Source organism: Canis lupus, chromosome 27 (assembly GCF_048164855.1).
Source record: "Canis lupus baileyi chromosome 27, mCanLup2.hap1, whole genome shotgun sequence".
Classification (NCBI taxonomy): domain Eukaryota; kingdom Metazoa; phylum Chordata; class Mammalia; order Carnivora; family Canidae; genus Canis; species Canis lupus.
Genome location: NC_132864.1, coordinates 14,905,493 through 14,930,907, shown reverse-complemented (window position 1 = coordinate 14,930,907; position 25,415 = coordinate 14,905,493). Strand labels below are relative to the sequence as shown.

Sequence of the window (25,415 nt, the reverse complement as noted above, 5' to 3'; positions counted from 1 at the left end):
ATATATTTTTATAGATGCATTTAAAAATCAAGAATAGGGATGCCTGGGTGGCTCAGTGGTTGGGCATCTGCCTTTGACTCAGGGTGTGATCCCAGGGTCCTGGGATCGAGTCCCACATCAGGCTCTCCCCACAGGGAGCCCACTTCTCCCTCTGCGTGTGTCTCTCATGAATAAATAAAATCTAAAAAAAAAAAAAAATTAGGAATATACACCAATCTGTTAACAGTGATTTACAATGCGCATTTTAGTGCACATTGTAAATAGGGGCCTTTCCCATAGGGGCCTTTCCATCCTATGTACCTCCATACTTTTAACTTTTAGAATTAGCTTAGGATGCTTTTTTACTTCTCTTTAAAGATGCTTCTGAAAAATCTGAAGCTTATTCAAAGTTAATGTATATTGCATTTAAAAGTTTACTAATGAATAGATATAAAATAGCACACATCTTCCTAAAGTCTCTAAAACTAAATATAGCTTTGAAAAGAGGACCAGGCACCCAACCAATCCACTCCATGTCCCCAGCAGCATGACTCAAGCACTCTGCTGCATTTTTTGAGGTGAAGAAGCACAAAGAATTCTGCAGAGACAAATGCAGGCTTATTAAAAAATAGACAACTTTAAACCCTATGTTAGAAATCAATGACTCATTTTTCGTTTTTGTGATCTCGGTTTCTAGGCATGAACTTTAAGTTTTTCCCTCTATAATGTGAATTCTGTCTTGGGGAAGCCAGTTTTGCTGAGAACATACTGAAAAACTAACTTACAAGGACAAGATATTTACAACAGGATGAGTAGACTCAAGTTCTTGGCTCACCTTATATTTAGCAGTATCTGGAGTGTCCAACTGGGTTGTGAAAGAAAGCTCTGATTCTGAATTCAAGGAAAATCCTTCAGATGTTTCCATCAATTTATCAAAATTATTTTCATCAGGCTCTTCCGGATTAATAAAGAATAGTGCGGGTTTATCTGTTTTTAGAAAGGGTATTTTAAAACGACATACAATATGTATATTATATATATATATATAAATAATATTTTGGAAACAGTTTTTAGTAGTATTAAGGCTGATGTGAAAAAAAAATTGTGTCTCTTTCCATATTTACTTTACCCAAAATTTCTTGAGTCTTATTAATAAACAGGATCTCCAGACTCAGCCTGCTTCTCTAACAGTGTAGAAATATCGGTTTCTAAAGCCTGCAGGCAAATAGCACAACAGAAGCCAATAATAGCCAATCATTCTCCAGCTCACAGAGTGAGGAGCCTCCTGCATTAACCTCTAAGGCAAAGTTCTCTGCAAATGGCCACAGGGACAACAGATGTTGCTTCTGTCTTTACACAACCACCTCCAAATCAAAGCCCAGAAGAATGATGTGCTGTGTATAGAACATATCAGGAGAAGGACAAAATGGGCTGGTATGTTCACTTGCCTGATGTTATGTCCTAGAACCTAACAATGACTGACTGGTCACTACTTTAGATTATAAATCCCAGAGCACTGGAGCACCTGGGTGGCTCAATCAGTTAAGCGTCCTACTCTTGATTTCCTCTCAGGTCATGATTCAGGGTTGTGAGATTGAGCCCCAAGTCCGTGCTGGGTGTGGAGCCTCCTTAAGATTCTCTCTCACTCCCTCTGCCATTCCCCTCTACTCTCTCCCTGCCAACAACAACAACAACAAAAAAGAAATTGCAGAGCATTAGCCTAGTTTTCAACTGAAGGGAACAAATTCAAAATATACAGATGATCTGAAAAGATGATGAAGCTTAATTGATGAAACATAAATACAATTCTCATCTTAGATATCTTGCTAACATTTTACACTTACAGGTACTTTGGATCTAAACACTTAGTTGAGCTAAATGCTCAGATAAAAATAAAGATCCTGTTTTCATGCAAATATTCTTAGTAAAAATAAAAGAGAAAAAAAGGAAATTGAAACCAAAGCTGAACCTGATTTTTAACCATTGAATCAAGAGGAAATAAAATATATATATATACACATACATACATATATATATATGTATAACCTAAATAAATCTAGATTCCTATGTGTGTCTACATATTGTAAACACCAGAGAAAGAAGTATGAGATTTCAAAAGACAACTTCATAAGCACATTAGTTTTAAAGAAAATGTGCATGCCCATAGGTCTATAAAGTTACTTGCAGTGGCCTGTGAAATGGCCTCAGAAGATGCACCTTAGTCAAACTTTAAACTGATTGCTTTAAATCTACCTGAATGAGACATTTTTCCATATAACAACTTTTTAAAGAAAAAACTTTCCAGGGCTTCTCAAAGGGTATCACCATCAAATACTTACAGTTTGTAATATGAATGCAGAAAATAGATGGATTAATCTGGTCAACAAGTTTAAATATCCTTTGAGGTGGATTTGCTGTAAAATTCAATGAATAGATGGCTGCTTTTTGACTACAAAACTGACTATCGCCCCTGAAAATTAAAAAATAAAAAAAAAAATAATAATAATAATACAAAATTGTTAAGGCTTTTGCACACAATCTTAGCAAGATTATTTAAAAACTGTCAGATGCCTGAACTGTACTGTGTTAACAACTACATGGAAGATATTTATGAAAGTGTGATGTTAGACTTCAATCCATTTTTATTTAGTTTACTCGGTGTTAAAATGTTTAGCATTTGAAACTTTTTCCTCTAAAAGGTAAAATATTAAGACAAACCTTTAAGGAAATCTCGTCAAGTACGGAATACAGATCAGGGTATAATTTTGATGTAAATGAACCTTGTAAACTCTGACACATCAATCATATAAAATTTTGCAGAACTTCAGGTTGTCTGTAAGTAACCAGAATGGATCCAAAATTCCTTGTCTTTAGAATAAAGCAGTCTTCAAAGGACTGTGAAAATCAGAAAATGTGAAGTTATCTAGAAATCTGGGGGCTTAGAAGTTAGGATATAGTCAAGACTTCAACCAATCCCAGACTTGACAAACTCTAATCAATTTGATACAGACATGGTGTGGAGGGGCACCCAGGTGGCTCAGTCGGTTGAGCACCTGCCTTCAGCTCAGGTCATGATCCTAGGTTTCTGGGATCCAGTCCTGCATCAGGCTCTCTGTTCAGTGGGGAGCCTGCTTCTCCCTCTCGCTCTGCTGCTCCCCCTTCTTGTGCTCTCTTGCTGTCAAATAAATAAAGTCTTAAAAAAATATGGTGTGGAGATAGAGATGTAACAAAAAAGGGATCATAACCCATCTACTGTTATAAAGCCTTTTCTCAATCTGTATTGCCCAATATTTCCCAAGTCATTGATATGTTTTTACAATATTATATGAAATGGCTTCGTTGTATACCAACTTACTACAATACTCTAAATGTTTCAGTCAATTCTCTGCTGTTAGTTTGGGTTGTTTCTAGTTTTCCCTGATTACATATAATGCTATAACATCATCCTTGCACATATATTTTTATGAATGTCTCCAGCTATTTCCTTGGGCTATGTTCCCTGAAGTGGAGTTGCTGGGTCAGAAGTTAGATGTGTTGCTCAAGACTTCTAAGACCTATTGTCACATCTCCCTCCAAAAAGGAAAGATGTGTGCTCTTGCCAAGAATAGATACTATCCAGTTTCTACCCTTTGCCAATTTCATAGGTAAAAATTTGTTATCTCATTTTATTTTGAATTTTCTCATTTACTAGGGAGCTTAAACGTTTTCCCATATAGTTATTGCTCACTGGTATTTCTTCTTCAGTAAGGTGCTTCTTCACATCTATTGACCATTTTTTATTAGAATGTTTGTCTTCTCATTGGTTTGTGAGAATCCAGTTTTAAGAATCCCCTTTGAGTATCATATGTTGTAAATATTTTGTCTCTGTTTGGCTACCTTTCAATTTTACGGTGTTTGTCATCTAGTAATTTTAATTTTTTTAATAAATTATCAATCTTTCCTTTTGTGGTTTGCCTGTGGGCTTATGCTTAAAAGACATTCCCTAGCCCAAGATTAACAAATGTTTACCTATATTTTTCATTTTTTCATTAAATTTTTTGAACACTTCACTCCTTGATCTATTGGTAATTTACTTTGGTATAATGCTATGAAGCAGAAATCTAACATTTTTATTTTTCAATAGTTATCTTACGTCATTTACTGAATTTATCTCATTGTAAAATACCATATTTACTATACATTAAATAAATAAGAAAAAAATACATGATACTTCTTTAAAATCAGTAGGCATAACTGATTGTTGGTCTTTCTATTCTCTTCCCCTGATCTACCTATCTTGAAACAATACACATTATTTTCATTACTGTAATGTTACAAATGTTTAAAACCTGGTTGTTTGCTCTTCTTGTTCAATAATGGAAGGTCTTGGCTGTTCTCACATTTATTTTTCTAGATGAATTTTAGAATCTTTTTTTTTTTTTTTAAGATTTTATGTATTTATTCATGAGAGACACAAGGAGAGAGGCAGAGACATAGGCAGAGGGAGAAGCAGGCTCCATGCAGGGAGCCCGATGTGGGACTCAATCCCGGGACCCCAGGTTCACACCCTGGGCCGAAGGCAGATGCTCAACTGCTGAGCCACCCAGGCATCCCAATTTTAGAATCTTTTTGACACATTACTCCTTCCCTGACTGGAACGACACTTATAAATTAAGTTTTTATGAGTTAGTTTACTTATATAATGATTCTTCCCATCCCATTACATAAACTATCTCTCCATTTATTCAAATGTTTTGTCTATTTCAAGTTTTCTTCACATAAATTCTGAGCACTTCTTATGTGACTTTTTAAAAAAAGATTTTATTCATTTATTCATAAGAGACACAGAGAAAGGCAGACACAGGCAGAGGGAGAAGCAGGCTCCCCACTGGGAACAGGGTACAGGACTCGATCTGGGAACTCCAGGATCATGCTCTGAGCCAAAGGCAGACACTCAATCACTGAGCCACCCAAGCATCCCCTTATGTGACATTTCTATTGAGTGCTATGAATAAGACCTATTTCCATTATGTTTTTTGATGATTATTGCTACAGTATAAGGAAGCTAAAGTGACCACTTTTCGAAAAGCCCTGTATAGGTCTAATGGTATATTAATCATTACTGTGGGCATAAAAATATTTTTTTAAATTTTTATTTATTTATGATAGTCAGAGAGAGAGAGAGAGAGAGAGAGAGAGAGGCAGAGACACAGGCAGAGGGAGAAGCAGGCTCCATGCACCAGGAGCCCGACATGGGATTCGATCCCGGGTCTCCAGGATCACGCCCTGGGCCAAAGGCAGGTGCTAAACCGCTGCGCCACCCAGGGATCCCCATAAAAATATTTTTGAAAAAGTATTAGTATTTATGAGAAAACATCTAGCGCTGATAAATTTATGAGGCCTACTATGTCTTAAAGGATGTGCACGAGTCAGACAGAGAAGGAATGGCTAATCAAGTGCAATAATGGCATTGGCCAAGGATGGGTAATGTTCTGGTGGGGTCTAGAAAACTCTTGAGTACCAAAGTTAGACTGCATGGAGGATTCAAGATGGGGGTTAGTAGGAAAAAGGATCTGAAAGAGTTTGGGGATGGATCTGAATCCAAGCTAAGGAAGGAGTCTGTAGGTAATGAGAGCTTCTAAAGGCTTTTTAGCAAGTGAGTGACAAGATGATGAGTGAGCTTATACAGAGGGGGTAGGAATGGGCAGACACAAGGGCAATGCAGCAGAAATGCTGCAGGAATGCAGGCAATGCTGAAGGAATGCAGCAGAAGGGGACTCCTTTTTTTTTTTTTTTTTTTTTTAGAAGGGGACTCCTTACTCTTCCTCTTCCAGTCTGCCCACTCTCAAATCCTGCACAGTGGATCAGTATCAGTTCTGTGTATCTCTCTAGTCATGGGGAGGAGAGTACCTATTCATTCATATCTGCAACAGTTTCTTACTCGGCTCCCTGCTACCAGGCTTAGCCCCTGTAACCACTGACCTTGAGGTTTTGGTAACCTCTTTAGCTGGCACCTGTGTCCCAAGACTCATTCATGGAGCTTCCTACTGGAAATGGGTTCTCCCAACCCTGGGACAGGGATGAAAGGAACTCAGAGGAAGACAAGACTTTGAGGAGGATCCAGGAGTAAATTTTGATGGGATCAGAGAGGGCATCCCTCTGAGCTCCCTGTCTAGACTGTACAGCCTCGAGACTATACCAGGAGGAGGAGGTACTATGCAGGAGAGCCACCAGTGGTTTGGGGGTATGAAGTCCCCCAGGGCCTCAGAAGACTGGCTCTTTGGGGTACAGGGTCCCAGATTCTCCTGTGAGATCCTCTCCCCTGGATGAAGGCCAATGACTGGGTGGGTGGGAGACCAGAATGAATGAAAGGCCATTCATGCTGCTTAAGATGGGAATCGAATCGCCTCACCCCCTGATGCCCTGCAGAATTCAGGACAAAATCCAAACCCCTCAGCATACACTGAAAACCTCTCAGGCTTGGACCCCTACCACTGTCGCACACTCTTCTCAGCCTCCTTCTCCTTCTAGCTTCACCACACTGAGCTACCAGCAGTTAAGGCAACAGTCATACTCCTTCACCCCCAAGACTCTGCCATGCGGCTCCTTTAACCTAGAATGCCTTCCTCTGATACTATGCTGGCCAATTTCTACCTGTCCTTCAGGACCCACTGAGATCGTCTTTTCTAGAAAGCCTTCCCTAGTCCAATTGCCCAGGTTAGATGCCACTCCTCTGAGTGGTCTCCATGCCTAGGGCAGAACTGTCACCCACTCCTCTATCTCCCTTACTGCACTCCTTACTCAGTGAGCTCCATGAGGGCAGGGCTACACACCTAGCCCACCTTATAATCCTGGTGCTCATGAAGGTATGGTAAGGTATGAAAGAAGGCTAGATGGGAGAAGGGAAAGGGGAGGCAGGAGTCAGGGTAGCCTCCAGGTTCTGGCCTACTTGTCTGCCTGAGAAAACAATGGTAGAGAAGCCAAGAAAAATACCAGAGTGTTGGTTAGGGGTGGAGGGGAAAATTTTATTCATCGATTCAACTCACTTCCTTCTTTTTTTTTTTAAAGATTTTGTTAATTTGTTCATAAGCGACACACAGAGAGAGGCAGAAACACACGCACAGGGAGAAGCAGGCTTTATGCAGGGAGCCTGAAATGGACTCGATTCTGGGACTTCTGGATCATGACCTGAGCCAAAGGCAGACTCTCAACCGCTGAGCCACCCAGGCGTCCCCGATTCAACTCACTTCTAATGAGGGCCAACTATGTGGCAAAAATTGCGCTAGGCACTAGGGGCATAAGGGATATTATTCTTGCTCTTATGAAGTTTACATCTAGTGAAGAAAACAGACATTAATCCACTAATCTTAACAATAAATTTATAAATCATTAGATGATAGGATTAGCTGTTGACAGTTTAGCAGATGTAAACAAGCCTTTCATGAATTAGAACCTACATAATGAGAATAATCAATTAATTGGGATTATTAATTTTAATTTCATTATTTCCATGCTTCGTATTTAGAAGAAAGTCATAAGCAAAACTAACTCAAAAAAAAAAAAATCATGAGGTCTTTTCTTGAGGGCACTATGGATTCAGCTCTAACTTCTATACCAGAGGTCCACAAACCACACCTAATTTTATAAATAAAGATTTACTGAAAGATAGTCATGTCCATTCATTTACATGGCTGCTTTTGCTCATCAATGGTAGAGGTAAGAAAGTTGCAACAGAGACCACTGGCCTGTGAACCTTAAAATATTTACTATGTGGCCTTTTACTGAAAAAGCTTGCTGACCCACATTCTAAATAGTTTATATCTAAAATTTGGTATTGACTAATACAAGAAAAAATGACATTCTAAAGTATGATCTCCAATGGAGCCAAAATCTGACTCTCAGGCTTATACTTATTAAGGCAGAAAAGCAGAATGATTTCTAACAAAGACTGAACCACTCAGTAGTCCAGATATCCAGAAAAATAATCTAATTACAACATACCATTCTCCAAACATTTTTACAATACTATAAGCAGATTCAATTTCCCATTGGTCATTAAGGTAGTTTCTCATGAGGGGAAGCTGGATGGGTCAGTCAGCTACGGGTCTGACTCTTGTTTCAGCTCAGGTCATGATTTCATGGGTAGTAAGATGGAGCATGGAGCATGGAGCCTGCTTGAGATTCTCTCTCTCCATCTGCCTCTGCCCCTCCACCTGCTTGTGCACATGTGTGCACTATTTCTCTCTCTCTCAAAATAAGTAAAATCTTAAAAAAAAAAAAAAAAGATAGTTTCTTATGGGAAAAACACATTGTACTTCCAAAAAGCAATCAATCTATTAAGTATCAATTGCTACAATTTGCTACAAGTCTAAATTTGAGGTGGCTATCTCTGAATATTATTTGGTCCCATTCCAAATAATTAACCTCTTTTAAGTGCTGTATTTTTCAAAGAGCTTTGAAATCTGAATTACAAGAAACAAATCATTCAGAAGATATTATTTACCTTGTAATCAACTGGGAATATCCTTTTCCACTGTTCTCCTATACAGTGTGAACTGTGAGAATTCCTAGATTTACATATCAGAAAAGTATAAACAAAGCTTTCCTGTTTAATTTTTTGTTACAAGTACTATGTCCACAACAAAAGCTGTAAAATTCAACTGCATTTTCCACCTTAGGCTATATACATGAGACTAGTCCACTTACACAAAAATGTGCACATTATCTGTTTACAAATCAGAGTGAAATGTAATTCAATCTCTGAATACAAAGATTTCCTTATATTCTTAACAAAGTATACCCTCTCTTCTTTTTTCCCTGCACTATCATCTGGCTGGATGCAAATAAGGGAGCGATACTCTTCCACATATTGGTTTGGACAGCATGGCTTCTTAATGCAAAATACTGGAAACCAGGTTTGGGTTTTTCAGCCTGGAAGATTTCTCACTTTTTGTCCCTAGATTTTTTATAATCTCGGTCCAATTTCATCAAAACTGCATGCGTTACAAACTTACGTGACAATTGGAACTGAACAGGCAGAAAAGACACTGAAATCCATGGAGCTGCAATCAGGATCACAACAGCAATTGACGTCACACTGTGCTGGAGTCAGGTCACAGACACACAGAGCAGCAACTATAGAAACAAAAGAGGTGGGATGCAGAACTTCACCATCAGCAGGGTGTGACTGCCCCCTGCCACTGCAAAGTACCAAAAGTCTATTTCATAAAAAGGTCCATTTTATTTTTCCTATTGCACTTTGGGGAAAACCTGTGAAGTGAAAATTAGTCCATTTGGATGCTTCTTAATCTGAGATTTCCCCAAAGTAGCTAATCATCTGACTCACTAGGAAATTTCTGTTTGTGCTCAACCTATAAAGACTGATTTGGTAAGCTATGAAACCCAGGCATTTGTGTTTTTCAAAAACTATCCAGGTGATGCTGATAACTTAAGAACCAGCATGCTAAAACATTTACTGGACCGTAAGAACCACTGGTCTAATAGAACAGATTCCCAAGTTCCTCCTGTGGAGATTCTGATTCAGAGGAAAAGCCCAATGAAGGCCACTAGTAATCAAGAGTTCTCAAACTTGTTTCTCTCTTCAAGTATCACCTGTGGCTTTGAAGTTGAGCCCACATTCACAAACTATTGACCAAGAATCAAATTGGCTCAGGTGCTTTGTACTTGGCATTTTGGAAATATCTTTGGTAATTTAGACAATAAAGCATAAGGGGGATAGAAATCTTTGCAACATTTTTCCTTTTTTTAGAGAGAGAGAGAGCACTGAGGAGGGGGGGGAGGGCCAGAGAGAGAGAGAATCTTAAGCAGGCTCCATACCCTAGGCGGAGCCCCCAGAGGGGTCCAATCTCACAACCCTGAGATTATGACCTAAGCCCAAACCAAGAGTTGGACGTTTAACAGATTGAACCACCCAGGTGCCCACACATTTAATTTTTAATAATAGTGACTCTGGATTTTTTTTTTTTTTTTTTTTTTTTTTTTTTAGGATTTTATTTATTTGGGAGACAGCGAGCAAGCACAAGCAGGCAGAGGAGCAGAGGGAGTGGAAAAAGCACACTTCCCATTGAGCAGGGAGCCTGGCATGGGGCTTGATCCCAGGACCCCAGGCAAAGGCTTAACTAACTGAGCCACCCAGGGTTTATCATTAAGCTCTTCCATCTTTAAAAGGGTCTTTTCCCCCATTTGATAAAATAAAATAGGGAACTAAAAATCCAGAGAGCCGGGGCACATGGGTGGTTCAACTGGTTAAGTGTCTGCCTTCAGCTAAGGTCATGATCTCAGGGTCCTGGGATCAAGCCAGGCATGGGGCTCTCTGCTCAGCTGGGAGTCTGCTTCTCCCTCTCCTACCCCTCCCTGCACTTATGTACGCACTCTCTTGCTTTCTCTCAAATAAAATCTTGAAAATTTTTTTAAAAGCTTAAAAAATAGGGATCCCTGGGTGGCGCAGCAGTTTAGCGCCTGCCTTTGGCCCAGGGCGCGATCCTGGAGACCCGGGATCGAATCCCACATCGGGCTCCCGGTGCATGGAGCCTGCTTCTCCCTCTGCCTGTGTCTCTGCCTCTCTCTCTCTCTGTGTGACTATCATAAATAAAGTAAAAAAATAAAATAAAAGCTTAAAAAATAAAAATATTGAATTAATGGTAGTAATTATTGCTAGGAAGGAGAGAATAAAATCAAGCTTCAGTCTTATGTCTCCTTTTTCAAAACAATAATCTCATGCAAAACAAGGATCTCAAGCAAATGGTGGTAGAAAGTCTACACAGCATTCTGATTTGCACGTATGAACTATTTCACAATAAAAATGAGCTTTACAAAACCATTGCTCAATAAAGGTAAAATATTTTGGAAAGAAGTGTATGAATACAAAAAGGAAGGTTTTGCCAATAAATACATAAACCTTTCTCTTTTTTTTTTTTTTAAGATTTTATTTATTTATTCATGAGAGACACAGAGAAAGAGGCAGAGACACAGACAGAGGGAGAAGCAGGCTCCATGCAGGGAGCTCGATGCGGGACTCAATCCCAGGTCTCCAGGATCAGGCCCTGGGCTGAAGGCGGCGCTAAACCGCTGAGCCACCTGGGCTGCCCTACATAATCCTTTCTTAATCTGAGACACAAAAGTCTTCCCCCTGAAGTTTACATACTTACCTCTAGACAAGTGCTCCTTTACGTGCTTAGTAAAATGAAAAATCAACTTGTGCATGCTAATGTAAAAAATTGTGTTTAGGGCAGCCCCGGTGGCGCAGCGGTTTAGTGCCGCCTGCAGCCCGGGGCGTGATCCTGGAGACCCTGGATCGAGTCCTACGTCAGGCTCTCTGCATGGAGCCTGCTTCTCCCTCTGCCTGTGTCTCTGCGTCTCATTCTCTCTCTGTGTCTCTATGAATAAATAAATAAAATCTTTTAAAAAAATTGTGTTTAGGTTCCCTGCCTTATGTGTTTAAAATTACAATTTTGATTTTTCAGAACTCAGAACCTTTTTAAGTAGCTCTAAGACTAGTAAGGACAAAGCAATCATGTTTAATAACTACACTCAGGGATGAAAAAACCAAAAAGTCCCTCTCTGGGATGTGAGTATCCTTAATCTGCCAACAAGTGTCTACTGAGCACTCCCAGGCTCTAAGTAGCACTCAGCTGCTCCTCTACACCTCTTAACATGGACATGCCTGGCTCTAGAGAAAGACACTAAGGAACAGAGCTCAGATCAAGAAGAAAATTATCACTTTTCTCTTCCACCTGTAACCCATCCAGCACAGTGTGTCCAGTTATCCACTCAGAGCCCCTGTTCCAACTCAGGCCAAGACTGTGTTATAATATCAAGCAAGGAATTGACCTACCTGAAAAATGGGGATAATCCACATCATAAGGGATTAAATGAGATACATTACAAACCAGAAGCTTAGCACAGGGCTTGCTATACAGTAAGCAGTTAATAAATGCCAGCTGTCATCTATTATTATTTTCATGGGTCTTAAGAGGGGTCCTTTAAGAAGATGAAGTGCAGGAATGCCTGGGTGGCTCAGTGGTTGAGTGATCCCGGAGTTCTGGGATGGAGTTCAAATCTGGCTCCCTGCATGGAGCCTGCTGCTCCTTCTGCCTGTGTCTCTGCCTCTCTATCTGTCTCTCTCATAAATAATATCTTTTTTAAAAAAAAAGATGAAGTGCAAATTCATCCCCTCTCCTGGTGCTGGAAAAACAGCCCTGAACACATGCCCTAATAACAATGATTCAAGAATAGCTTCATTTTGGGGATAAATCACATAAACAGATGGAATACTTAAATGGATAAAAAGACAACTGAGTCCAAAAACCTTGGAGAATTTTGGATATCGAATACTATGCCATCATCTGTCCCCATTTATCACATATTTACTTCCCCCGACTAATTCACGAAGTCCGATATAAAAGCTTTGTTTATATACACTAAGATACAAATGTATTTCTCTGTACTTTTCCTCACTCATTTATACTTTTACTTATACATTTATACTTACTCCTCACTAATTTATTTTATTTTATTTTATTTTTTTTTTTTTTTTTTTTTAGTGTTCTTTTTACTCCTCACTAATTTAAAAAGGAGGCCCTTTGGAGAAATGATGACTCAGGAACTGAAATCCTAGAGTCCAGGAGGTCACCCAAGGATGAGTTTTCTATTTACTAATACTGAGCCTTACTTAAGATCTTTTTCTCTTACTAAGGGGGAAAAATAGTGCATACCTATTGGAGTTAGAGGACATTTTTTAAAGTCAGAGGACCTAAAGGGGTTTTTTTTTGAGATCACAAACCCCTTTGAGAAACTGCTCACTGCTAACAACCGTCATCGAGAAAAATGCATATTCACAAAATTTTGCACTCGGAGTATCTCAGGGTCACAGCTATCCCTTCCAAGTCATCATGTCAAATCCGATTATAAAATATTCAGTAATGTCCAACTCCAGAATTAGACCACTTTCTAAGAAAGAGGTTAATTATCCCTCATGATGAATCCTAAGTGGGCATAAACCCTCACCCCATAACTTCACACCTTCGACTCAACACAGGAGGCATCCTGGGGTTTCATAATTCGAGTCAACAGAAAAGGGCCTAGTCACATTTAGTAAACTAGACTTTTGGCGTCTCTTTTTGATAAACGAAAAGTTCAACACATCTTAAATGCATTCCATTTCCACAACTGCCCAGAAACTTTGGATTTACATAATTTCCGTCGCTGGCTGCAAAGGGGCAACGACTCGTGCATTTATTACCTTAAGCGTTAATGTTGTCCAGGACCACTGGAAGTAATTTTATAGATTTTATATTGTCCCACCTACGCTCTCTTGGGCCTCGGTTTTCCCTTCCGTATGAAAGGGACAATGAGGTCTACCCTACCGGTTGCTGAGACAATTAAGGCCCACGAAATACTCAGCAATGCCTGCGTACAGTGTTCAGTTAACGTTCGCTCTCATTAGGACATCCTCACCCGGGCTACCTGCTCCAGGTTGGATCATTCTGGATCCCTAGAACTACCACTTGGTACCCACCGTCCGTGACCGGGGTGGGCCTGGGGCCAGAGGATGGCACGGGGGCCTTGGGGGTTCCAGGGGGCCTAGGAGACAAGGCGGGTCGCAGAGTCGTCCGGGCCGCCTCCGCAGAGTTGAGGCCTTCCGTCGTCACAGGCTGAGGGGCCCTGGTCTGGGCGCTCACGGAGGCCCAGCAATCCAGGAGCATAAGCAGGAGCGGCGCGAGGCCCTGCGGCCCCATGGCCCCGCGGAACCCCACGCTACCAGCTGCCGGGACCGCGCGTTGCCTGGCAACCGCGGCGGGCTGGCGCGGGGCATTACGGGAAGGGTCCCACCAGGCCGCGCGCAGCGGCGGGGGCAGGGGGCGGGGCCTGAGCGAGACCGGCCTCTAGGAGCGAGAGCAGGGATAGGGGCGGAGACGGGGGTGGGTGGGGGTGGGGGTGGGGGTGGGGACAGGGGACGGGGCGGACGGGGGCGGGGGCGGGGGGGGGGGGTCGAGGGCCGGGGGGGGGGCCGGGGGTGGGGTCGGGGGCCGGGGGGGGGGCCGGGGGCCGGAGGCGGGACGGAGACCGGGACCGGGCGGAGTCGGGGTGGGACGAGGGCCTCGGATCTAGGGCTGTGTCGGGGCAAAGGACTTGTGAATCCCCGCGGTGGTTTCCAAACAGACTGCAGTGCTTGCGTATTTCCAGGTCCTTTCTCAGTAAGTCTAGGGCAGTGTTCAGGAATCCATATTTTTAACAAATGTCCTGACAAAACTAGTGAGGGGGACGGAAATTTGGGATCCTATCTCCTAAAGCTACTATCGAAAGAGCATAGAGAGCGCTTCATCGTCCTTGAATTTTCTGTCACGCACTGTCAACACTAGCTTTGCCTTTTTTTGTTGTAGATGGCCAGATCTAAGGAGGTCGTCAGACAACTTCTATTCACCCTGCTGTGATAAGGGGGACAAATGAACACAAGTTTTTTTTACAAACAAAAAATTGACAAAAATTAAGTAAAATGATATATACGTTTTAAAGGAAAAAAAAAAACTGTATATGACTCTATAAAATGACCTGGGGACCACAAGTTAGGAAAGCGCCTCCAATCTACATTGGCTTTTTTTTTTTTTTTTTACATTGGCTTGTTTATAAAGGTACCCCATTGGAGGGATGCTAGCTATCTTTTTATTTATTTATGATAGTCACAGAGAGAGACACAGGCAGAGGGAGAAGCAGGCTCCATGCACCGGGAGCCCGACGTGGGATTCGATCCCGGGTCTCCAGGATCGCGCCCTGGGCCAAAGGCAGGCGCCAAACCGCTGCGCCACCCAGGGATCCCGGATGCTAGCTATCTTTGACACTTAATCTCCTTACAATTCAGAAGCAAATGTCAAATCGAAATGTCATGGTATTTACTCAAGAAACACATTTACCAATTCAGAAAAAATGCCAAAACATACATATACCTATTTATATAGCAAAGCTAAATCATCAAAGTGGCAGCTTGAGCACCTTTCTCTGGCACACCTGACAAAGCGTAGAAAAATATAACTGGATCAAAGGTATACTACAGATAGTTCCTTTTTTTTTTTCTACAAAGGATTGCTTTAACATCTGACTGAAATTCTGAACCATTTTTAACAGCTGATGTAATGCTTCCCTTAAAAAAACAAACAAAACTGTATTTCCCAAACCTTTATTTCGTAACTTCTAAATCCAGGATTTATTGTTTTTATAAACCTTCTCTTTACTTCCAGGTACTACTTCCTTTTCTATTCCTTGATATCTGTGAATCTCTTTGTCTTGTTTTCTTTTTTTTTTTTTTTTTGATCTTTTTTTCTATTTTGAAATTAGGCTGTTGGATTAAACTTTGATGAAGAATCCTTTGACTCACATTTTCATTTTATGGTTTGGGAAATCATCTCACCACCCTTTTTGTCCAATCTCAAACACTTGGTAGGTTGCCCAAAGGTAATTTTATGACATCCTGCAAAGTTGAAATGAGGGCTACATTAACTCAGATCCATTTTGCAAATCTTGGGAATATTGAAACTTTTCACTTCACAGGTGACCACTTCTGCCAGGCTTTTTTCATCTTTCTCCCTTTTTTCTGCCCTGCCCTTGTTAGGTTCCCTCATTAGGATGGAAGGACACAAGGAAAACCAATATCAATTTCCATATCTTATCTAAAACTGCATCATTTCAGTTGTGCATAAACGTTTGTGATTAAAAATGTCCATCTGTTTCTCTAGGATTATTGGCGATTTCAATTCCTTACAGCCTGTGCCAACATTGGGAGGAATAAAGACAATTCAGCTTTTTGGAATTCTGCATTTGGAAGCTGCCTTATATGAGGAGCCTAAAAATCCAAAGACAGGAGTGGCTAGGTGGAAAAATAGCTAAGGCTGACTTTCTAAGGCAGCATTAACCACTGTCTTGGTCTTTGGTGTAGTTTGGGGTGAACTTGTTTCTAACCTGTCTATAATTAGGTATCCAGTTTTTCCTATCTTTATTCAACTTAGCCAAATATTTTATAGATAGGGAGGCAGAACCATCAAGTTTCTAAAGGAATTACTTAGCACTACAAAGAGATCAAGGTTGTGTGAGAATAAAGGATTGACTACCATTTTGACTGAAGTGAGCAGTCCAGTAATTGATTTCTAAATCAACACCCAGGAGAAAAGAAGATAATCCTCAGCTTCTCTCCTCTTCCCATTCTTCATGTGCCCAGTCAACCACCAGGCGCTATTCTTGTTCTGAAACATTATTGGGACAGGAAGACTATTTGAGCAGACTTCACATTCTTGGAAGTTCTCAAATTTACAAGTTTGACCTTTTCTGAAATGAAGTAATAAATATAGTCACAGACACTCGCAAGAATGAAATAAGAATTCCTTGTTTGCCAGACAACTTTAAACCTGCATCCTATTAATAGACCATACTGCAGTTCCAATAAACTAGTTGGATTTTTTAAGAATAACTTTCGGTTTTATCATTTGCATATTGAAACATTTCAATCACAATGAAAGTTACTAAAAAGAACACCACTGAACACTGTACTGTGATCAGATTTGACATTTTGCCATACTTACTCCATATTTCTTTTTAGTCAGTTTCATGAGGGATATTTTATATACAGTATAAATTTGTGTACAGTTTTTGCCATACAGGTTTTTCTTATGCATCAATGTACAGCTTTTTTGGTATAGCTTTATGAGTTTTAACAAACACATACAATCATGCCACCACAATTACAATCAAGATATAGAACAATTTTACCGCCCCCAAACCCCTCCCACTAGCCCAGGCCTTTAGGACAGTGATCTATGTTCTGTCCCTAAGGTTTTCCCTTCTCCAGAATGTTACATCAATGGATCATACAGTATGCAGCCATTTGAGCCTGGCTTTTCACTTAGCCTAATGCCTTTGAGATCTATCCATTTTGCTTATGTCAACAATCCATTCCTTTTTATTATTATTGTGTAAAAAATAAATGACATTAAACTTACCATCATAATTTTTTAACGATTTTATTTATTTATTCATGAGAGACACAGAGAAAGAGGCAGAGACGTAGGCAGAGGGAGAAGCAGGCTCCCTGTGAGGAGCCCGGGATCATGACTTGAGCCAAAGGCAGATGCTCAACAACTGAGCCACCCCAGTGTCCCCCATCATAATAATTTTTAAGTGTATAGTTCAGTAGTGTTGAGTGTTTTCACATTGTTGTGCAATAGATCTCTAGAACTTCTTTCTCTTAAAACACTAAATACTAATCCCCCTGCTCTTCCTCCCAGCCTTTTCTATCCACCTTTCTATTTTCGGTTTTTGTGATTTTTTTTAAAGATTTTATTTATTTGCTAGAGAGAGAACAAGCAGCAGGGAGAGGCAGAGGGAGTGGGAAAAGTAGGCTCCCTGCTCGACGCAGATGCCAGGCTTCATCTTTAGTACCCTGAGATCGTGACCTGAGCTGAAGGCAGATGCTTAACTGACTGAGCCACCCAGGTGCCCTGTTTTTGTAATTCTGACTACTTTAGATATTTCATATAAATGGAACCATACAAGTGGTTCCTTTTGAGACTGGCTTATTGCAATAGCATAATATCCTTGAGGTTTATTGAGGTTGTAGCATGTGACAGGATTTCCTTCTTTTTAAGGCTGCGTATTATTTCATTATATATATAAAAAATATATATACCATATTTATTCTTTTATTTTTTAAAGACTTTATTTATTCGAGAGACAGAGAGAGGGAGGCAGAGACACAGGCAGAGGGAGAAGCAGGCTCCATGCAGGGAGCCCAATGTGAGACTCGATCCCAGGACCCGAGGACCACACCCTGGGCCAAAGGCAGGCACTTAAACCGCTGAGCCACCCAGGGATCCCTACCACATTTCTTTTTGAAAAAGAATTTATCTGAGTGTGGTTGATACCCAATGTTACATTAGTTTCAGGTGTACAACATAGTGATTCAGCAAGTTTATATATGATGCTGTGCTCCCCACAAGTATAGCTACCATCTGTAACCATATAACACTATTAAAATATCATTGCATAGTCTTGGCACCCTTGTCGAAAATCATTTGGCTATATACGTGAGGGATTATTTCATTCCACTCCTTTTTATTGCTGACAAGTATTCCATGATGGATATACCATAATTTAATCATTCACCAGTTGAAGGTATTTGAGTCTTTCCACTTTTTGTAATTACCAATAAAGTCACTGAAAGAATTCATATATGGATTTTGTATGAACATACATTTTCATTTCTCTTGGGATTATACACCTAGGAGTAAAATTTCTATATTGTATGGTGGGTGTCTGTTTAATTTTAAAAGAAACTGCCCAACTTTTTTCCAAAGTGACTTAACATTGTACATTCCCACGAACCATGTATGAGATTTCTAGTTGCTCCACATGCTCATAAAAACTTGGTAGAGTCAGTTTTGTTTCCATTTTCACTTTTAACTATTCTAATAAGTGTGTGGCGGTATCTCATTGTGGCTTTATTAGTTGGCTTTTAATAAATTCAGTCATCTCATGACAACACCCTTACACTGCATTTTAATCTTGGGGTGCCAAAAGCATTTGCCAAATATCTTTTTTTTTTTTTAAGATTTTATTCATCCATTCATGAAAGACACAGAGAGGGAGAAAGAGAGAGAGAGAGAGAGAGGCAGAGACACAGGCAGAGGGAGAAGCAGGCTCCATGCAGGGAGCCTGACGTGGGACTCAATCCCGGGTCTCTAGGATCATGCCCTGGGCCGAAGGCCGGCACCAAAACCACTGAGCCACCTGGGCTGCCCATTTGCTAAATATCAAATGAAGAAATGAATTCTTAATTTTTCTGTAAACAAAGAGCCTCAAAAAAATGGGAGTTGGCCTCTTGGTGCCACAGAGGGGCACTGCTCTTTCCTCCCCCACTTCTATTTTTATTTCTGTGCAGTAAACATGTTTTCATCATTGTCCTCAGGACCTGCAGGTAGTTCTGCTTTTATTCAGCCCTTACTGGAAACCTGTTAGTGAACTCTTCTTAAGGCCTGAACCTCCTTCATTTTGCCCTGTCATGGGGTCAGTCACTTCTGCTATAGCTTGTTTCAAAGCATACACCTTTTATTAACCTAAATTTATTGGAAAGAATCTGGAGACCAAAGAAAAGTAAGCACAAGATTGGGTAAGCCTATGTCAAAAGCATCAACCTCACACTGTTAAAGCCCATTTTCCTTACCCAAAATCAGGACCCATGATCTGGCAAGTCTGTGTGTGGTTATGAAGACAGTGAAAAAATTGGAATGTCCTGGAAACTTCAGAATTATCACGGCCATAGTTATGAAAAATCTGGATGGAATAGACACTAATCCCAAACTCCAGAATCCCCATTTCTACATTATTGTCAATTTATTAAGGGGAGGAAATGGCCTAATGAAAAAAGATTTATTTTATCTAGGTCTGTTTGGACATGCAAGCAAACCAATACCTCTTTTTGATTGAGATCATTTGTGAATTCCTTAAAAGAAAGAATAAATGTCCTTCCAATCTGAATCTAGCTACAAATTCTCCCTCAAAGGCGGCTTCTTACTATATGGAATAATAAAATATTAGTCATATTTTAACTTCTATCCTTTCCAACATAAATCATGAACAGGCCTAAAAGTTTCCTTTTAAAATGTTCTCTTTAGGGATCCCTGGGTGGCTCAGTGGTTCGGCGCCTGCCTTTGGCCCGGGGCGTGATCCTGGAGTCCCGGGATCGAATCCCACGTCAGGCTCCCTGCATGGAGCCTGCTTGTGTCTCTGCCTCTCTCTGTGTGTCTGTCATGAATCTTTTTTAAAAAAAGATTTTATTCATGAGAGACACAGAGAGAAGCAGAGACACAGGCAGAGGGAGGAGAAACAGGCTCCTTGCAGGGAATCCAATGTGAGACTCAATCCCAGGACTCTGGGATCATGCCCTGAGCCAAAGGCAGACACTCAACCGCTGAGCCACCCAGGTGTCCCTTAAAATTTTTTTAAAGGGATGACACTGAAGGAAATCATTTGGCTACCTGGTAACTTCTGTTGGCCAGTAGTCACCATGATTTGCAGACCGGCCCTCTGTTTTGACATTTCAGAAACAAAATCTTTCCAGATCAGCCCAGAATTACTGGGTAATGATAAGCAGATCTGCCAGAGGTCAGAAGAGATGTCCATTTATTGCTCCTACTTATCCTTCAGATTTTACCTCTTCCAGGAGGCCCTCCACCCCTGACCCACCAAGGAGGCAGACTTACAAATTTTAGAGCAAGACCAGTCTGGGCTAATCTAGTTCCATCTCTTATTAACTTGGTACTTTTCTGATAAAAGCTTTCATACTGATGATTCCAACTAAAATCAAGACTAGGCACCTGTCTGGCTTAGTTGGTAGTGCCAAGGCTATAAAAGCTTTCATACTGATGATTCCAACTAAAATCAAGACTAGGCACCTGTCTGGCTTAGTTGGTAGTGCCTATGACCCTTGATCTCCGGGTTGTAAGTCTGAGTCCCATTTTGAATGTAGAGATTACCTAAAAATCTTTTTAAAAATCAAAAAATAGGGAATCCCTGGGTGGCTCAGCAGTTTAGCGCCTGCCTTCGGCCCAGGGCCTGATCCTGGAGTCCCGGGATGGAGTCCCACATCAGGCTCCCTGCATGGAGCCTGCTTCTCCCTCTGCCTGTGTCTCTGCCTCTCTCTCTCTCTCTCTCTCTCTCTTTGTGTGTGTGTCTCTCATGAGTAAATAAATAAAATATTTAAAAATAAATAAATAAATAAAAATAAAATCAAGACTAGAGGGGTTTTATCTAACTATATTCATCTTGCATATGTATTTCTTTTGTCCCACACCATAAAGGTTGGTTCTCAATAATTCCAACATAATTTATTACTTGATTTACCCCACAATATACACTTAGCACAGTGCTAAGTCTCAGAATAACAATTCCAATACTATCACCGAACACATGGGTATTTTAAAAATAGGAGATTTCTTTTTAGCTGCATGCTTTCATTTAATCCCTGTGTTTTTATCATGTTGCCACCACTCTTCTCTGAATGCTATCTCTGAACTTAGAGCTGTTCTGTTTGTTGTTCTCCAAAGAATAAACACCTAATCCTCTGCAAGGATCAAGGCAAGGTGTCACAGGAGGGGAATCTGAGGTTATGTTATTGGATTCCTAGTACATGTTACTGGTACAATTAATGGTCTGCTTTCAATCCCATCTCTCACCCCAGGCACCTGGAATCTTCGATCCCTGAGCCCTTCTAGGGCTCTGCAGCTGCAACTGACTTGCTCCTCATTGGCAAGACCTTCTGTAAGACCTAGGGTTTTTCCATTGAGCTAAACCATCCATCTACTTTCTAGCCTACAAAAGGGATTTGACCTCTCTCACAAGCAGTCATCACATCACCTCTTTGTGAGAATTTAGACCTTTTTCTTCTGTCATGTTAGGTAGTGTTTCAGGAGAGCACAGAGATAAGTGCATGGGTTCTAGACACCCAGTTTCTTTATGTAAACATTTTCCATATCAGGAGTACAGAGGTAGCAGAGTGAATGGTAAAAAGTACACCCACAGTGTTTGGGTTCAGATCCCTGGTTCTGCTACTTGTGAGCTGTGTAATCTTGGGCATGCTTTCTGCACTCAGATTCCTCACTTATAAAATGGGGATGATAAGGGGACTGGTTGCAAAATTGTGTGTGTGGCATGGTATTGAACACTTATTAAGCACTCCAAAGCACTTTAAAAACGTTATTAAAGAAAGGGTATAGGGTTCCTTCATTGGAAAGGATGAAATGGAGTGCCTGGCAGGCTCAGTCAGTAGAGAATGTGACTCCTGATCTTTGGGTCATGAGTTCAAGCCCCATGTTTGGCATAACTTACTTTAAAAAAAAAAAAAAAAAAAAAGGAAAGGACAAAATTATATCGATTAATTCTGCCAAAAGGTAAAGGAGAATAGGGATCCCTGGGTGGCTCAACAGTTAAGTGTCTGCCTTTGGCCCAGGGTGTGATTCTGGAGTCCTGGGATCAAGTCCCCCATGAGGCTCCCTGCATGGATCCTGCTTTTCCCTCTGCCTATCTCTCTGCCTCTCTCTCTGTGTCTCTCATGAATAAATAAATAAAATCTTAAAAAAAAGAAAAGACAAAGGATAACAGTTAATTCTCTGGTGATGTCCTGAAGTTGACTGTATTCTCCTCAGGGCTTTAGCAGCTCTGAATCTTGCAGTTTCATTTTTGTCCTCCAGGTGGCAACCTTTATCACCAAAACTTTGTTCCTCAGCCAAAGCTGACCCTGAGGGGAAAATATACCCTCTATTTTTATTCTTTCATTGTTTTGATCATTTAGTCAGTAACTATTTACTGAGTACCTTCTCTGTGCCAGGAACCGTGGAAACAGCAGTAGTCAAGCACACACCCCCATTGTCTTCTCAGAACTTAATGATTTGCAACAGCTCTGGAATTTAATTCAAAGAAGCTTAAGAGGACCCTTCCTCCCCCACATTCTTTCCTCCAGAAAATCTTCCCCCTGAATAAGCAAGCATGAGGTACAAGCCCTAATTGGAGTCCTACAAAGAAACAGAATGTCCTCTTGAGTGAAAATGATGCTGTAAAGGACATTATTTATTACCAATAATTTTTCAGGCCTATCTGCACTTAAAGATTTTCATAAGTTCCACTCTCCAAGGAAAGAAAGGGTTGGGAGGCTAAGGGGCATCGAGATAATCACCAATGCAGAGACAGGTATTGGGGTGTTGGAGTGGGTGGATGGGAAGACTTAAGTATTAGAGGCCAGAGATAACAACTCTCAAAATGTACCCCCCAACCCCCAATTTTAAGCCATACATCTTTTGAAGAAAAACTATCCAGAATTTGGAAATAAGACCAAGAGAGGGCAGCATAGTTCTTTCAATGTTATCTAGGACATTGTTGGACAAGCCCATCCTAGGATGAATTCTCTAGCAGGGGTCTAGAAACTTCCTGTAAATGTCCGTATGGTAAATATTTCAGGCTTTCAGGCTATATGCTCAACGATGCAACTCTGTTGTCTTAACACTCTCTCGTAGAGCAAAGGCAGCCTCAGACAACATATAAACAAGTGGCTGTGACTGTATTCCAATAAAACTTTATTACAAATATAAGCAGCAGGGCCAGATTTGGTCCCTTACTATATATGTCAGCCAAGGAATATACCTTTGTTTGCCTAGCTATTTACTATTGGTTAAAGGCTCAGTTTTTTTGTCTGGTAGAGTTTCAAATTTCTATCCAGTACAAAAAAAGAACCCTGAAACTTATAGTTTTTATAACCCTGTAAAGATTAACCAGTTTTGTATTTAAGTTTCCTACTTCTCAAAATGCTCTCTGAGCCAGTTTTACTGCCTCACTCTTTCCTCTTTAACAAGTTGAATAAATTTTTCACATGGGTATATCCTCTGTTTGAATGAGTCATGTTGTAACTTTTGAAATTGTTTTTTGTTATACTTACGTTGTTCTCCATAAGTTACTAAAACCCATTACCTTAGAGCCCTGTGTTATCATGGAGGGTAGCAAAGAAAGAATTTAGGAATTGCAGTCCAATCTGTTACCAGACTCAGAGGAGAGAAACCCCCTGTGGTAGGGACAGAGTTTTTGTGCTTTTGGCAACGAATTTTTTTAAAGCCCGTATCATTTCTCCCCAATTCCCTTTGACACGAATAAGGGACAATTCTTTATATTTCCAAACAATAGATAATGGGAGGATTCGTTTTATCTTACCCAGTCTCAGGTGATCTCTAGGATTTCACTTACACATTTTAGTCCTGAAATCCTGGCCTCCTCCAATCTACTTTTTTTAAAACAAACTCTTCGCCAGGGTGTTATAAACTGAATGTTGACATCCCTCAAAATTCATATGTTAAAGCCCTAATCCCCAGTGTGACTGTAATTGGAGACAGGGCTTTTAGGAGATAATTAAAGTTAAATGAGGTCATAAGGATGGGGATTATGGATGACGTCATAGGCAAACCAAAAAGAGAGGCCTCAGGAGTACCTAACCACACTGGCACCCTGATCTCAGACTTCCAGAACTGTGAGAAAATAAATGTCTGTTATTTAAGCCACTCAGTTTATGGTATTTTGTTATGGCAGTCCAAGCTAAGACATGGCCAAACGTATTCCCAGCCCAGCAGGTTTGCACTGGCTGTTCCCTCTGCCTGGAATGTCCTTCTTCCAGAACTATGAATGGTTGGCTGTTTTTTCTCAACTTTTCATTTAGGTTTCAGATCAAAGAATACCTTTCAGAGTGGCCTTCTATGCTCATCCTAATGGAGCCTCCCCGCTGCAGTCATTTACCTGATCACTAATGAGATCGGCTATCTCTTCACATGTGTATTGGACAACTAGGATTTCTCTTCAGAAATGCCCTTGTTAAAAGATGAACTTGAGGCATATTAAAAATTTTAGGAGTTTACTTAACACAATCCATTTGAATCAGGCAGTGCCAAACCAGAAGTGGTTAGAGGAACTCCACTAACAGGAGCTAGGAGCAAGACTTCCAGAGAAAACCAGGAAACATAGCAAGGAAATCTCCTGACTGGTTGTACCTAAAAGTGATTGCCTTATGTGAAAGAGCCCAGTTTGGCTGTTTGTGACAGGTTGTCCTTGGGTTTGAATTTCTTAACCTTGAGGAATTTACAGACTTAGGCTTAGCTTTGAGTTTGCTTATATAGGTTCTTAGGGCACTAAGCCACCTCATTCTAACGGCCTCCATGTTTAATTAATGTAACGCCTCATTAGTAATTTTTCTTTCTTTTTTTTCACTTTTCTATTTTGTTTATTTTCTTTATTAATGTGAAGAAGCTCTTTATGTACTCTGGATACTAATCCTTTTTTGACTTTATGCATTACAAATCTCTTGATCTTTGGCTTATCTTTTTTTTTTAAGATTTATTTATTTATTTATTTATTTATTTATTTATTTATTTATTTATGAGAGAGAGAGAGAGAGAGAGAGAGGTAGAGACACAGGAGGAGGGAGAAGCAGGCTCCATGCTGGGAGCCTGATGTGGGACTCGATCCTGGGACTCCAGGATCGCGCCTCCGGCCAAAGGCAGGAGCTAAACCACTGAGCCACCCAGGGATCCCAGGCTTACCTTTTAAAAAAAAAATATTCTAATGATGCCTTTTGTTGTGCAGAAGCTTTTAAAAATGTTACCTGTGGTAAAATATGCATAACATAAAATTCAAGGTGCCCTTTTTAAGTATATGTTTAGAGGTACTAAGTACATTCACATTGCAGCCATCACCATCACCCATCTCTGCAGCCATCACCATCATCCATCTCTAGAATTTCTTACATCCTGCAAATTGAAACTCTACATACATGAAAAAATAACTCCCCATTCCCTCTACTCTTAAGTCCACAGCAACCACTATTCTCTTTTCTATCTTTATAAATGTGACTACTCTAAGTACCT

General features: G+C 40.5%; 1 protein-coding gene across 7 annotated transcripts in view; it reads right to left on the bottom strand.

Annotated features, from left to right (window-relative positions):
• The window catches only part of TCTN1 (tectonic family member 1), a 37,844-nt gene extending 24,056 nt beyond the window's left edge, over positions 1-13,788 (bottom strand). For 4 of the 7 annotated variants that reach the window (XM_072802500.1, XM_072802503.1, XM_072802502.1 and 1 more), the window contains exons 1-4: positions 13,496-13,788; positions 8,973-9,093; positions 2,319-2,449; positions 815-966 (exon numbers count right to left, since the gene is read on the bottom strand). In XM_072802500.1, coding sequence (XP_072658601.1) covers positions 815-966; positions 2,319-2,449; positions 8,973-9,093; positions 13,496-13,715 — 624 coding nt within the window. In that variant the 5' untranslated portion in view covers positions 13,716-13,788. Of the gene's footprint in view, positions 1-814; positions 967-2,318; positions 2,450-2,697; positions 2,875-8,972; positions 9,094-13,495 lie in introns of those variants that run through there. The other 3 variants (XM_072802504.1, XM_072802505.1, XM_072802506.1) reach the window with 3 other exon arrangements.
• Positions 13,789-25,415: the final 11,627 nt, after the last annotated feature.